The 15,004-nt window shown below is 33.7% G+C and overlaps 1 protein-coding gene across 3 annotated transcripts in view; it reads right to left on the bottom strand.

Annotated features, from left to right (window-relative positions):
- PDE5A (phosphodiesterase 5A) overlaps window positions 1–15,004 on the bottom strand; it is a 121,587-nt gene that overhangs the window by 51,418 nt on the left and 55,165 nt on the right. For all 3 annotated transcript variants that reach the window (XM_003929734.4, XM_010340346.3, XM_010340345.3), the window contains exons 5-9: window positions 13,526–13,615; window positions 11,028–11,165; window positions 8,504–8,571; window positions 2,026–2,134; window positions 948–1,035 (exon numbers count right to left, since the gene is read on the bottom strand). In XM_003929734.4, the coding sequence (XP_003929783.2) occupies window positions 948–1,035; window positions 2,026–2,134; window positions 8,504–8,571; window positions 11,028–11,165; window positions 13,526–13,615 (493 nt within the window). The remainder of the gene's footprint in view (window positions 1–947; window positions 1,036–2,025; window positions 2,135–8,503; window positions 8,572–11,027; window positions 11,166–13,525; window positions 13,616–15,004) is intronic.

Here is a 15,004-nt window from a genome sequence, read left to right as displayed (position 1 = left end):
TAAGAGCATAAGCTCCTGAGGGCAGGGATTTCTGCTCTGTTCACTGACTTATCCCAATTGTCAAGAACAGTGGAGTGCTCAATAAATATGTATTAAATAAATAAATGAATATAACCTATAATCTAAACTACATTCTTAAAAAAAAGTCAACATCCAGGAAATAAGGCTTTAAAACAGGCCCCCAAACTACGGCCCACGGACCGCATGCGGCCCCCTGAGGCCATTTATCTGGCCCCCCACCGCACTTCAGGAAGGGGCATCTTTTTCATTGGTGGTCAGTGAGAGGAGCACAGTATGTGGCGGCCCTCCAACGATCTGAGGGACAGTGAACTGGCCTCCTGTGTAAAAAGTTTGGGGACACCTGCTCTAAAATAATACACATTACCTACTTAATATCTTTTACACAGTCCACTAAATTTCAATACATCATAATTCTTAAACAAAAAATTCTGCTGAAATAGGATAATAATTATAAAAATACAACATAGTTTGTAAGATGCTTAACAAATGTTTGTTGGTATTTATCAATATTTTAAGTCTTTTATAGTTCCTATTTTTATCTATTTTTTCTTTTTTCTTTGAGGTGGAGTCTCGCTCTGTCACTCAGGATGGAACAGCTCAGTGCAACCTTCACTTCCCGGGTTCAAGCTATTCTCCTGCCTCAGCCTCCCAAGTAGTTGCGACTACAGGTACGTGCCACCACACCAAGCTAATATTTATATTTTTAGTAGAGATAAGGTTTCATCATATTGGTCAGGTTGGTCTTGAACTCCTGATCTCATGATCCACCCACCTCAGCTTCTCAAAGTGTTGGGATTACAGGCATGAGCCACCGTGCCTGGCCTTTTTAAAAACATTTTATTCTTTCTTTACATTTGAAAGAAAGTACAGCTGGAAATACGTTTTTAAAAATAAGTTTAGTGTATAGGTTAAAGAAAAGGCTTTACCTATAACTTTATTCTTCTTTCCATTTTTTATAGGTGTACAAAGTAAACTTCTAATGCACTGCTGGTTTACATTTCCTGTGTTTTCAGTCTAAACAAAAACAAAAAAACAAAACAGCTAAAATGGGAAAGAGATTGATTTGTTCATTAGATGCCATATAAACTATATGACACATTTGAAAGCACTACATATTCAACTTTTATATTACTTAGAGAACACTGGAGAGCAGAAAATGTACAAATTATAATAAAGTTCACATAAGTGCAATATAAAGCAATTTCTTTACTTATTAAACATATAGGATTTTTTCACTTCAAACTTTCCAAACAGCTTATACATAATAAGTAAAATGTAAAAATAAGTTAAAAAATAAATAAAATAAGTAAAAGTATAGTATCTACTACACTGGTGTAGTAAATGTCCCAAATAACTTAACAAGAGGGACAGAATCTAAATACTACCTAAAATGCTCCATGTTACAAACCTGTTCTTTAGTAATACCACTGTTTCTATTGCTATATTGCTAAAGTTCAAACAATGTCTCCTAGACATCAAAGAACAAAAGCAAGGCAGCTGCCTCAAAGTGTAATGCTTTCCTGAAAAGGTGAGAGAAAATACTATAATTCAAATTTTTCTAGGTCTGAGAACCAGATATTTATAGCTTTGAGGTCAAGAAAAATAGACATCCATTTTCCCAGAGCTACACACTATGATAAATTATCAATTGCATTTGTTCAAGCCACACAGAAACTAATTTCTACAAATAAGACAAAAACTCTAGCAATACTATCTAAGGAATGTCACTGACATTATGTAGGTAATAGCTAAATTACTTCAAAAACAGTATAGTCGCTTATTAATAGATGTTTAGAAAGGTAAAAAATTACAAAGAAAAACACCCAAGTATAGCTCTCAATAGATGTTATGATCTATTTTATTTTCTTTCCTCAGATGAGGGAAAACACAGATCATTCCTAAACAGCCAATTTTGGAGCTAGTCTTTCAGTTCCAGAATAACTGTAAGTACAGATCTGATGGGAAAACTGCTTTCTAGCTTCAGTCTAAAATTGGGTTACTTACTGTCCAGGGAAATCGTTTATCCTTACTGACATCTGGGATATTAAGTGGTTCCATAGTATTTTTGACATACTGAGCATACATGTAATTGATTTTGTTTGCATCATGTTCCCTGTGGAAATAACAGATATGAGTTCCCTCTGTGCAGTCAAAAGAAAGCATGCGCAAACAGCTAAATAAATGATTAAGGAAGAAAAATACCAGTCTTAAATTATAAGACAAAATATATACTTATTTGGAAAATACAGCTTTAAATGTGTTTGATGATTTGCAACTTTGTCAGTTATACAATTTAAATGTTTTGAAAAAACAAAATTTCACAATTTTTCCACAAGTTTTATACATATAAATTGGCTTTATTCTCATTGCAAATGGGCATGATGATTTTTGGTGTCATTTAATGTAAATTCATATGTCCCTTCATGTCTTATTTTCTCATCAAATTATAGAATGCCAAAGGTCTAGTGCCTGTTTTACTTCATTATTTGTTTTGTCTATCCATCCCAATAAAACAGTATTGTACACATTTTAAGACCAGGAGAAAAATAAACAGCTTAGAAAAAAAGTTAAAAGCTTTTCTCTCTAGTTAAGTCTATTTTCTTTCTCCTGTCTTTTTGTTGTGTCTTCCTTAACATATTTCCCTTTGTTCAGTTTCCTCTCCACCCCTTTCTTCTGCTTTGAGATGCTTTATAATATCTTTAAAATTAAAAATTTATCCTCCTCAAAAACTTTTTATGAACTTGCAATATTTTTACCAGTTATGTTCCAGTCTCTTGCTTAATAGATTGAACATGAAAGATTAATCTGATACCAGGGAATACAGTGTCAGTGCAAGGGATGGAAAACAGAAAAGAACATGTTTTTTCATCTGCAAACTCTGTATGTTCCCTTGTGGTGATGATGAATTCAACAAATAGGGTCAAGTTATGGAAATTTACTCCATCTATAAGGACATGGTTATTTTAATTGTAACAGCACTAACTGAAGAAGTAGGAAAGCCTAACAATAGCAGACATTTCAAAATAAAATCCAGTGGGCCCTCTATACCCACAGGTCTACATCTTTGGATTCACCCAACTGCAGTATCAAAAATAAGTCAAAGAAAAAAAAGTAACATAAATTTAAACAATCGTAAAACACAACAACGATTTAAATAGTATTTACATTATATTAGGTATTATAAATAACGTAGAGGGGATGTACATAAGTTATAGGCAAATACTACATCATTTTATACAAGGGACTTTGGTGTCTGTAGATTTTGGTATTCACAGGGGTTCCTGGAACCAATTTCCCGAAGATACTGAGTGACAACAGCATACATCTCAGGAAAAAATGTTCACTTGTTCTGAGTTTTCAAAGTTCCAATGTTTTGCCTATCTTCTGTTCTTCCCACCCAACCTGCTCCAGCTGCTTCTTGGGACAGTGGTTTCACATGGCATCCTTGAGAGCTAGTGATTCCATGAAGATTCCTGAACCCTGTATCCTTGTTTCTGGCCAAGATATTTCAGGCTTCCATTTGTTGTACATTTTACTTGAAGTGTAATGTGGTCAATCCAAGTACTGACCACTTGTTAAGTATCATGTATACATGAAAAAGAATGAAAAGGAAATGACAGAATAGTAAAATAAGAGTAAAGAAACTTTAAATGGAATATTTCTTGAGACTAGACTTAGAGTCTAGGAAGGCATGCCATTTACCATACACGTCAGACCTAACACAGCCCGAGATCCTAATTCATACATATTTTCTGGGTGACACTCAAGAAATGGTTATATAAGTGCAGGTTTTAGTTTTAATAAAACAATATTTAAAACTACAAACATTTTATAAATAGCAACAGCCTAGAGGGAAGAAAATAAGAAGCTATAGTCAAAAGGTGGGATAGGAGAATGAAGTACATTGGAGAAGTAAGTATCCCTGTAGAATCTCTTTTAAAATGATAATTATCATATAAATAACTATTATTATTCTTATCATCATTGTTATGTTAAGAGTAGGAGTAAAAAAAAATCCAAAATGGTTAAGCAATTTATCAGAGATTATAAATTTGGACTTACAGTAGTTAATGCTGAGAAGGAGAGGTACAAAAACTACTTATAAATCGACAAATACCTGATATCTTATTTAACTCCCTGAAATTTTTGGGTTTTCCTGAGGTTACTTTAAATGAAAAATGAGCATTAGATTTATTAAAGTTACATGATGCCATGTTTATTTCTTACTCTATAAGAAATGTTGATAAATTTTCAGTTCCTGCACTCAATAAATACAGATTGAATACCTTCCTCATCAGAGGCACCCTTAGCAGTATATGGGAGACAAACTTATATAGGTTAGTAACTGTCATAGGAGCTTACAATCAGGTAGAAGACTGTAACAGAATGAATGTGTTTAAATTACATGGACTATTTGGGTAGAATATAGTGCAGAGACTGCCAGTTGTTCTTCAATAATTTTCCTCCCTTCAGTTTGTCTGGACATATATGGCCACCCAGAATAAAGACCACATTTCTCAGTCACCCTACCAGCTTAGCATTTCCATCTGGCTAAGTTCTAGTCAACAAGATGCAAGAGAAAACGTTTGAGACGGCTTCTAGTAACCTTCCTAAGAAGCAGGTGATACAAGCTATTTGTCCCTTCTTTCCCTGACCCCCATCCTACTGTTTAAAACGTGGATATGATGGCTGGAGCTGCATCCTTATCCTGAAGGAAAGGGCCATACCCTAGGGACGAAAGGAAGAAAGCTCAAAGGTGCCTTGGCCCCCGAAGCCTTTGTGGAGCAGAGCTATAGCACAACCCTGAGCTGGCTACCTCTGGGTTTTTACAGGAGAGATTAATAATACTGTGTTCTTGTTTAAGCTATTTTTATTGTGGGTTTTCATGATCACCTAATCCTAAGTGATACAGTGTAACAATGCAAACACCACACACATGGAGAAGGTGGACAGGTAGCCACCTAAATGAAGTGGAATAGGGAAGAGGTGGCATTAGAGAAATGAATTCACAGTTGGCTGAGATTATTTAAAGGAGAGAAAGATATCAGGAATGAAAGGCAGAGTATTCCAGGCAGGGGGAAAAAAAAACAGTAAAAAACACATTGCTAATGTGGAAGAGTTCTATGTGTAATTGGGAAATACTAAATCGTTACAGATTGTCAAGAATGAAATGATGATTTCAGGCTGAAAATATTGGGCTAGGACAAACAGTGAAAGATTTTGAAAGTGTAATATAAGGAATATGAATCGCATTTTTAAAATAATGGGAATATTATGGTGGCCTTTAGAATGTGCCTCAGAGCTCCAATTGCGGAAAGAGTCGCCAACCAGTGTCTCAAATTGCTGTGCTCTGGAAGTCATCACCATGTTTGCATTGAGGTCATGCCTACCAGGGCTGGCCCCAGACAAAAAGACTGAGCCCACTAGGGACACTAAGGTAAGCCTAATCCTGGGAGACCCAGTATTCTTCTCACAGTAAATTTCAGATAAAGGACTTTCCAAAAGCCTTGCCAATCCTTCCTTAAAATTGTTCAACTGTCTAAGATACTTCTGTACAACTTTACTTCTTTCTTTCTTCCTCTCCTTAACTCTGGGTCAGACTTTTGTGTTAGTCTGATGGCTTTCCTGGCTCCTTCCCTCTCGTTCTCACAGGGGTTCCTCTAATAAATTTCTGCACATTTAATCTCATCTTGGCATCTGTTTGTTGAAGACCTGGACTAACTCAAACATCTGAGGTTCTTTGTACAATGTGTATCAATGGAATTGTATATAAATGCATTGCTAGGAACACAGAATTAAGTACATAGAGTTTGGAAAAATAAGTTTCTGTGCTTTAGAATTAAATGGGAGTCACTGCAGGCTAATATAAACCAAAGACAAAAAAAGTACATCAAAGGGCCAGAGAATAATAGCTAACACTTACTGAGTACTTACGACATGCCAGAAATTTTCTGAAGCATTTAATATACATTATCTCATTTAATTCTTTCTGCAAGCCTACTATCATTATAGATGAAGAAACTGAGGCTTTGAGAGATTAAATAATTTGCATAAACTCCCACAACTATTAAACCCAGTAAGTGGTAGAACTTAAATATTTATATTTAAATACAATGAGTTGACTTCTACATTCTGATACTCTATATCCACAATTTTTTAAAGCAGTAGTCTTTACTTACTTAATTATGCTTATATTTTCTAATATCATAATCAATAACAAGTATAAACTAATAGATATATTCCAAGAAAATGGCCTTAAAGAATTAATTCTATGTAGTTGTTATTTTATGACACAAATGTGCATTTGTGAATGAACATAAAGTTAATTAGTATGGAATTGTAGCACCAAAATATGTTTCTCAAAATGAAAAGCTAACATAAATTGTACAACATTATAATCATTTTTTCCATCCAATCATTCTAATTGGATGGCTCTTAAATTGAAGTGCAAAAACCCTAAAAATACCCACCATCTGGAAATGAGCCTCCCTTCGGAAATTCCTGGGCAACTCAACTCCCAAGAGCTTATTATGATTTATCTCACTTATTATATGATTCCAATAATTACGTGTAATGTTCACCCTGAATGTTTTGTTTTACTTTTAACATTTCAAAATCATCTTCAGTATATCATTTTAATTTATGAGGTAATTAGTGGATTGGTTAGAAAAATCCCAAATGAGTTATGCTTTTTAATTGATAACTATCTAAAAAGAATGATTTGCTTACTGCTAACAACAAATTGCCTAGTGTTTCATCAAATTGAGAGATGGCAAGGTTTGGATTGGCATAGTTTTTAATAATGAGAATTGGAGTCCTAAATCCTTCTAACAATCAGTATTAGAAACATAATAAAGAATCTGCTGGTGAAAAATAAGTATCAATATTAGTTTAGCCCTTTTTCAAAATGTTAACATTACTAAACACCATTTAAATTCAGTTTTATTGCAAAATTAGGCCTGTTATTTAATTTCTATTAAAATAAAAAATACATGTCTCAGAGGCCTTTTACTATATCACTATAATAAGAGCTAACTTTAAATGTTTAGTCAACATAAGCTATTACTGTTGAAATGATTGTAAAGTCAGTTAATAAATCAGTTAAAATGATTCATGTAAATCAGTCTCTTTTAAGGTAATCCCACTGACCTGTTTATCCTTTATAAAAACATCTTTATACTAAGACTGTATCTTTGAATCATTAAATCAATAAGTGGAAAGATACTTTCCATTTTGCCTACAGAGAGGGAATCATTAAATCAATAAGTGGAAAGATACTTTCCATTTTGCCTACAGAGAGGGAATCATTAAATCAATAAGTGGAAAGATACTTTCCATTTTGCCTACAGAGAAGGAATGTGGAATTTAAAAACAAATATATATAGCAAGACTTTTCTTGTGTTTTTCAAATGCATATTTACCAGTAGAGGTCACTATCACACCAATTCACTGGATTTGTCCAGCTACTGCTAAAAGAAATTAGAGGGCCTGGATGATTTGTAAGAAAAAAATCAAAATGCCAAAACCTAAAATATAATTACACAGAGATATGCTGCTGCACAAATATTAAAATATAATGTAAATAATTCATCATTTGGACTTTTAATATGATTATCATGCTGATTTCCCTATTGTCCAATGGAGATAAGGTAAGTATATAAACATAGATGCATATATTTCTGTTTATATACAGTAACTCATTATTCATGCAATCCAAAAAGTAAAATATTCAAATATTTACGTGTGTCCTGCCTAGAAACTTTCTAAAATACTCTTTTCAAAAAGGAAAAATGATAGTACAGCAAATCAAAATAATATATAGTAATGTACACATTATCGCACATTCCAAAAGGATTCAATACTAACTAAAACAATGGCAAATCTGCTAGAAAATGCAATGGCACTGGAACTTAGGAAGGAATAAGTGCGGAGATGGGATATAATCTTCAACACATGATCAGCAAAGCCAAGAGGGAAATAGAGATCAGCTATTCGATAATGATCATTTGAACCCCAAATTCCAGGACATCAGAAAACTCTTGGGTAGAGAAACCATGGTTTATCTCCCTTGACTACCAACCTCATGCCCAAGTCAGCAGTCAAGGGTTAAAGTCAGGTGTACCTTCTGAGTCAAATGAATTCCCCATCTGCCTCCAAGTTGTATTCCTGCCCTTTGCTAATTCCTAAAATCTTTTTAACAGGAGAAAAGGCCTTTACTTGCACCACATTGTGAAAATAATAATCTAGTAACAATGAGTTTTGATTTAAATATAAATACTTAACAAAGTAATAACTTTAAGTCACTATGGTCACTAGTCTCTCATCTTGATGGAGGAAGACTTAGGACCAGAAATATGAGAAAAGACAAGAGACAATAAATAATCTGTAGCTTATATATCTTAAGTCATACTGGTCATGCAATAACTATTTAGCCAACATTAGATACATGTGATAATGACAAGTAGAGAATAAATGCTTTTACCTTGTTAATGCATCAGATGATTTTTCTAATTCCTCGCACTCCATGTGAAACACACTAGAAAAAGAATCCTGGAAATGGAGAGACAACACAGACTTAGAAATAAGTTTGACAAGGTAAAGAAAACTATCTAGATACAGACATACATGCCATGGAATTGACAAAAGACCCCAATACTTGTAATATATTTTTACTTACTCTTGGAAAAAATAGATCCAAGTACTCATTTCATGACATTCTCAAAACTACTTCCCATTTAATAAATAAAAGTTTTGTTCATATGATTTCTGATTTTCTCTTGCAAGAATGACTATATGAGTACTAGTTGTTTTTTTTTTAACACTAGATGCTGATGGATTTATTAATGTCAAAATTTTTTATGCTTATTGAAAATCCTCTGGCTTTTAAGTATACAATGATAGTTGTTAAATCCCAGGTAAAGAATCCCTTCTTAAAAAGATGTCTCATTCAGTAATATTTCATGTGATTATTAAAATAATTGTGAAAATTTTAACAACACAGAGAAATACTTTTGAAATTACATTAAAGGCCAGGTGTGGTGGTTCAAGCCTATAATCCCAACACTTTGGGATACCAGTGCAGGCGAATCACTTGAGGCCAGGAGTTTGAGACCAGCCTGGCCAACATGGTAAAACCCACACTATATGAAAAAATACAAAAATTAGCTGGGCATGGTGGCACACGGTTGTAATCCCAGCTACTATGGAGGCTGAGGCACAAGAATTTCTTGAATCTGGGAGGTCCAGGTTGCAACGAGCCGAGATTGTGAGACTGTGCCACTGCACTCCAGGCTGAATGATACAGCGATATTCTGTTTCAAAAATAAGAAAGAAAAAAGAAATCGTAATCACATTAAAAATCAGAACAGCATATTGCATCCATGTTCTATTTATATAGAATTGGAAGAAAGTAGAAAAAAAATTATAGTTTAATGTGGGGATGGAAGAAATCCATACATTCTTTTCCTTCTTACATTTTCATCTTTGTTCATGTTGTTAATGTATTTTTAAACAACAAATAAATGTAATACAATTGAATATCAAGTCACCTAATTCCTTTTCTAAATTCTACAACTTAAGTGGTCAAAAAGTGAGCAAAATATTTTAATAGGCATATTGTTGAGCTATGCTTCAAAGCAGCACTGATCCAAATCACTGTACTACCATAACAGGTGCTATCTGGTATAAGTATGAGTTGAATGCTAATTAGAGAGATGAAAGTTGTTTTAAAAAAGGAGTGCTTCATGTATAACTTTCAAAAATTAAATGCAAAAAGTGAGTCACAGAGCAAAAATTACGTATTAAGTGACATACTGCATTAAGGAATTCAGGACCTGAACTTTAAAATAATAGCTGCTATCTTGTAATCACTTCTGTATTAAGGTTTTTATAACTGATTGAAAAATATTAAATAGTATCTATGAAAATACCAATTATCTTTTAGCCCAGTGAGTTCTCATTTGATATTTTATTAATGAGAATTTTGTATTAATCAACGCATCTATCTGGCGTATATACACATCCCAAATGGTTGAGATATTGGGTCACACACTATAGTCTTTATATCTAAACCAACTAAAATTTCTTAATATAAATTAAGTATTGAATACCTTTTATTATTCTACATCCCCCCAAATATAACTTCAGTTATTATATATAGATTATAACTGACCTATACAAGTGGTAGTCCATACTCTCTTTCCTATTAATCCACAAATGAACAACATATTCTTAAAGACTAAAGGAAAAAGAAAACAAACATACAGCAAAAAGAAATATTCCAAAAACAGTGGTTCATAGCTTGAGAAGGGAGAGAAAGTGCATAAAGAAAAACTGCCTTAGGCCAGGGGCCCGATTCTACCGGCAAACTCGACAGCTGGCCTGTCTGTAACTAGCACTCTGTGACAGTACTCTATCTTTCCCCAGACACCTGAAATCTTTCTTCACATTATGAAATCAATGGACTGAAATCTACCAGTAAGAACAGTTTAGTGGTTTTCCATTGTTGGCAAAAATATGGGACTTACAGGGGTCATTAGTAAAACTCCTACTAGGCTATGCTTTTTGGGTTCCGTACAATTTCTGGTAAAAATAAATTTTTATGCCCAACCCATTCAGAATGGGGAGTCTGCTTGTTCATAGCAACTAGGGCACCAGTATTCCTGACCATGAAAAGTTAGCACACTGTAATGACAATATATTTCTCCATGAAGACAGTGTAGCCATTGATAGAAGCAGCACACAGACATTCCCATGGTAACTATTCACAGGGGGGTGAGATGGGGACATGAACAGTGGTAAACAAGGGTGATGAAGGCACCCTCCACTTTCTAACCCTACCTGTCTTCAATCAGAACAGCTCATACTCTGATTGGTTTTACATACATATCCATACACATTTGAGTTTGAAAGAGGATTCTAAGACCAAAATGACATTTAAAAGCAGTGCTTACAGAAATATAAGGTTTTGTCTTTCTAAAAATGAAAAAGTCATACTCTGTACTCACGGAGCAATCTTCATCCACTATGAAAATGGTGCATTTCTCCACTTGCATGAAAGAGATAATAGTGGCAGCTATTTTCTTTAGAATTACTTCTAATGACTGTTGTTCTTCAAAAATTAAACTAGCAAGGTCAAGCAGCACCTAGACAAAAAAATTAACAGCTTATTATTTGGCAATTTTTTGTTATTATTAAAGCACAATTATTTATTTGGGTTATAAATTGCTTATATAATCTAGCAGGTTATGACTCAGTCTACATTCAGTCATTAAATATGTCTCCACTTATTAACAAAACTCTCTATTGACTGTTAATATAATTAGAATAGTTGTTAAGATCACAGGCTCTGAAGTCAGAGTAATCAGTTCTTAGTCCTAACTTCCTTTCCTGCTAGCTTTGAGACTGAGGGCAAATTTCTTGAACATAGGGATATTAATAACACCAAAATCATAGGGCTGTTGGGAGGATTAAGTAAGATAATATTTATAAAGTATTTTGAACACTATCTGATACATAAAACATATTGTTAATGTTGTTCCAAACTTTTTAGATTAACATTAGTCAACATTATCAACATTTTTACAGAGCACAGCAAATATTACCCAAAGTAAACAAAGTTTTTAAAAATTTCCTTTGATATCTCTTCCTTCCAAACCTCATAGGTATTACCCAAAATGCCATGGAGGTGACACTATCTTAGCTGAGGTCTGAAAGATGAGTAGGAATCATTCAGGTGAAATAGGGAAGAGAAATATTTCAGGCAAAAGGCAGCAGATTGAGAGAAGGTAGCACACTGAAAATTTTGATCAGGTTTTACAAGGGAATAGACTAAAAAGAGAAGAACTGGGAGATGAAATTGCAGCATTAAGCAGTAAAAGAACCTGAACAGCACTGTATGTCTTTTGAAGCACTTTAGACTGTGATGCCCTACAGGAAGGAAGTGTTTTAATCACATCTGTTTGTAAAAATGAGGATTGGATGAAAGGATGGCAAGAACAGAGCAGGGAGAACACTGCAGTTAAAGTCAATGGAAGGTCCCATATCTTATTAACACTAATCCTAAACAGAGAAAATAGAGGGTAAAGAAGATGAATCATCAAATAAATAATGAAAAAAGAATTATACAGAAGTGAACAGTTTGCTTAAGCCACCAAAGAGATGAATCAACATACAGGTACCAGCATGATGAATGAAAAAAGAGTAATATTGTGAAATTAAGTTACAAAAGCAAATACAAATAATCTGAAAAGCTTATAGACACTTAGACAAAAATAGATATATATAATAGGAAAATACAAAGTATATATTACATTTCATGTTATATATTAATATATATTACAGATAATAAATATAAAATATCTACAAAAGAGCCCAGAATAAGGACAACATAAATGCTAGTTAGAAGACAAAGCACTACTTCTAAATTCTGAGAAACTGATTTTTCAATGTAGAATTTTATACCCAGCCAAAGTGGCAGGATGGTACAATACATATTTTCAAACATGCAAGGACTCAGAAAGTTTAATTCATCAATATCCTTTCTTAAGTAGTCAATTGAGAATGTGCTGCAACAAAATAAGGAAGTGAGAAAGATGTAGGGAATCCCCAAAATAGTGAAATCTTTCTAAGAAAGCAGTGAAGAGAAGTTCTATGATGACACTAGTGTAGCAGGCATAGGTCTGAATAGTTTAGCTTGGAAGAAGAAAGGTTGGAGAATCTCAGTTTGAACATCTACAAGCAGAAGCAGAAGGGAAACTCAACAGGATGCCTAATATAATGGAGTTTAGGGGGAAAAAAGAATCAAACAAGAATATGAGGCTATACTACAGCAAAGAGTTCAAGGGGAAAAAAATCAGAAACATCAGGAAAAATGCAAAGTTCTATAGCAAAGGTAATATGAACAATATTTACATAATCATAGTACTTTTAAATATTTTGTTTAAAATTGTAACTTTAGATTTAATCTAAACAAAGCCTGGGAAAAGTTCATCATGGTTGTAGAACAATATATATTACCAATGTGGGCAATTATAAAAGAAAAAGACCAAATGAGAAAAACAGGGCCAAGGAGTGGTAGTTGGAAAAGAGAGATAAAGAGAACAGGGATGCTAAGATACCCACCTTACAAAATATGAAATCAAGAATAATATCTACAATTGACAGAGCAAGAACTAAAACCATTACTTGACATCCCAAGTGCAACTCATACAGTGACTAAAAACAGTGATATAATGATACCGGTAGGATAAGGGTAATGGCAAGTAAGGTGTTGTGCAAGTCTATCAAATCCTCATCTCCCAAGTTAATGAACATTGGCTAACAAGATAAACAACTGAGCATGGAAAATAGGAAACATAAATGACTACTAGGAAAAATGGCTAAAGTATTGAGAAACTAAATCTGTACTATCTAAATTTTTAATCATCTGCATACATTATTTGGATAAAAGTGTAACAATTTTTAAGGAGTATTTCTATACTCTTTCTTTAGTAATCGAACTGACCTGATTTCTCTTGTTCTCCAGCAGCGAAGTCTCATAGAGCTGAGCATTATGAAGAACAATACCACAAAATGCCAAATAAGCAGCAAAGTCCTAAAAAACAGATAAGAGAAATAAAAGCTGTACATAAAACAGTCTAGTTATACTGCCTGAAACATAAAAGGCATCCCCAAATATTTACAGTTAGAAAGCCAAAAGAGTAGATGTTTGTTCTACATAAAATTAGGATGATATAAACCAAGTCTTAGCTAAAAGTGTTGGAGCAGTCGCCTAAGGTCATACATTAGGTATAAATCAATTAAGAGAAAAAGGAGAGGAACTAAGATAAAGACCTCTTTTTACATCTGAAGTTACAATTCATTCTATGCAAAATTTGGTTTCACCTCTCCATGATATTAAGACTTGTATCTATGCTGAAACTATTATATAAGTAGCTTGTAATTCATTAATGCAGCAAACAACAGCTCATGTACTTGTTTAAAGACTATTCACAATAAAAACATAAAGTTAAATATTATATAAAGTTGCAAACATTACTTTAAATCTGTCATTTTTAAATGGATCTATCATCCTCGTTATACTATACTAGGGTAATGTGTTTACAATTATATTAATTATTGATTTAAATAAATCTTTAGATAGCATACTTTATTCACAATGTGATACAGCCTTAAAAATTGCAAATCAATTTAGGAGGGAGTTATATGAATGGATTACAAACATAATAATGGAATATAAAGCCAATCCAAGAACCATGTTTTCACACCAAGTATTCTCAAGTGCCATGAACAGAATAGGAGCCTAGATGTCTGTTACTACTCTGATTTTAAAAAGTATTTACTATGTTCTGAAGCAATTAAAACAAGGGAACCAACACAGGTGCCAATCTAGCCTATAGCAGCAAGACAAAAAGAACTGTCTTGTTTGAATGTCTTCCAAATTCAAAAGCTCCTACTAATTTTCAGGGGAACAAAATAAACAGCAAGGGGCTTGGAATAGAAATAATTCAATAGGCTATGATATACACATAATTACATATTCAATAGGAGAAATAATGAAACCTACTCACAGAATGAAGTTATCAACAAGTTTAAGGGCTTTTGTCCTTAAACAGAAAGCATGCCAGTGTGGTGTGTGGAAGGTATTCCTTCAGAGTTGAATGAGAAGAGTAATAAAATAATGCCAGCTGTTGCTCTTTCTGAAGCTAAATTTACATCATACAGCCTGAATTCACACCTTGGCGCCCCACCGTCTGTGTGCAAGGCTTATAAAACACTCAGAAATTTGCTACACCAGAAGGCAATTCCAATTTTTAGCCAACCAGAAAGGCTGAACTTGGAGCAGTGTTTTTGTGGGTTTTTACTCAAGGTTGGATCTCTATAGCAGCGATGAAAGGTAAATGAGATAGTTAAAATACCATAAGTCACCCTCTGTGTGGCCCCAACATGCCCACTGGAGGCTTGGCAGCACAGCAAGGACAGA

This window comes from Saimiri boliviensis, chromosome 3 (genome assembly GCF_048565385.1).
Source record: "Saimiri boliviensis isolate mSaiBol1 chromosome 3, mSaiBol1.pri, whole genome shotgun sequence".
Classification (NCBI taxonomy): domain Eukaryota; kingdom Metazoa; phylum Chordata; class Mammalia; order Primates; family Cebidae; genus Saimiri; species Saimiri boliviensis.
Note: the sequence above shows the minus strand (reverse complement) of the source record. Positions and strands in the feature narration are given on the sequence as shown.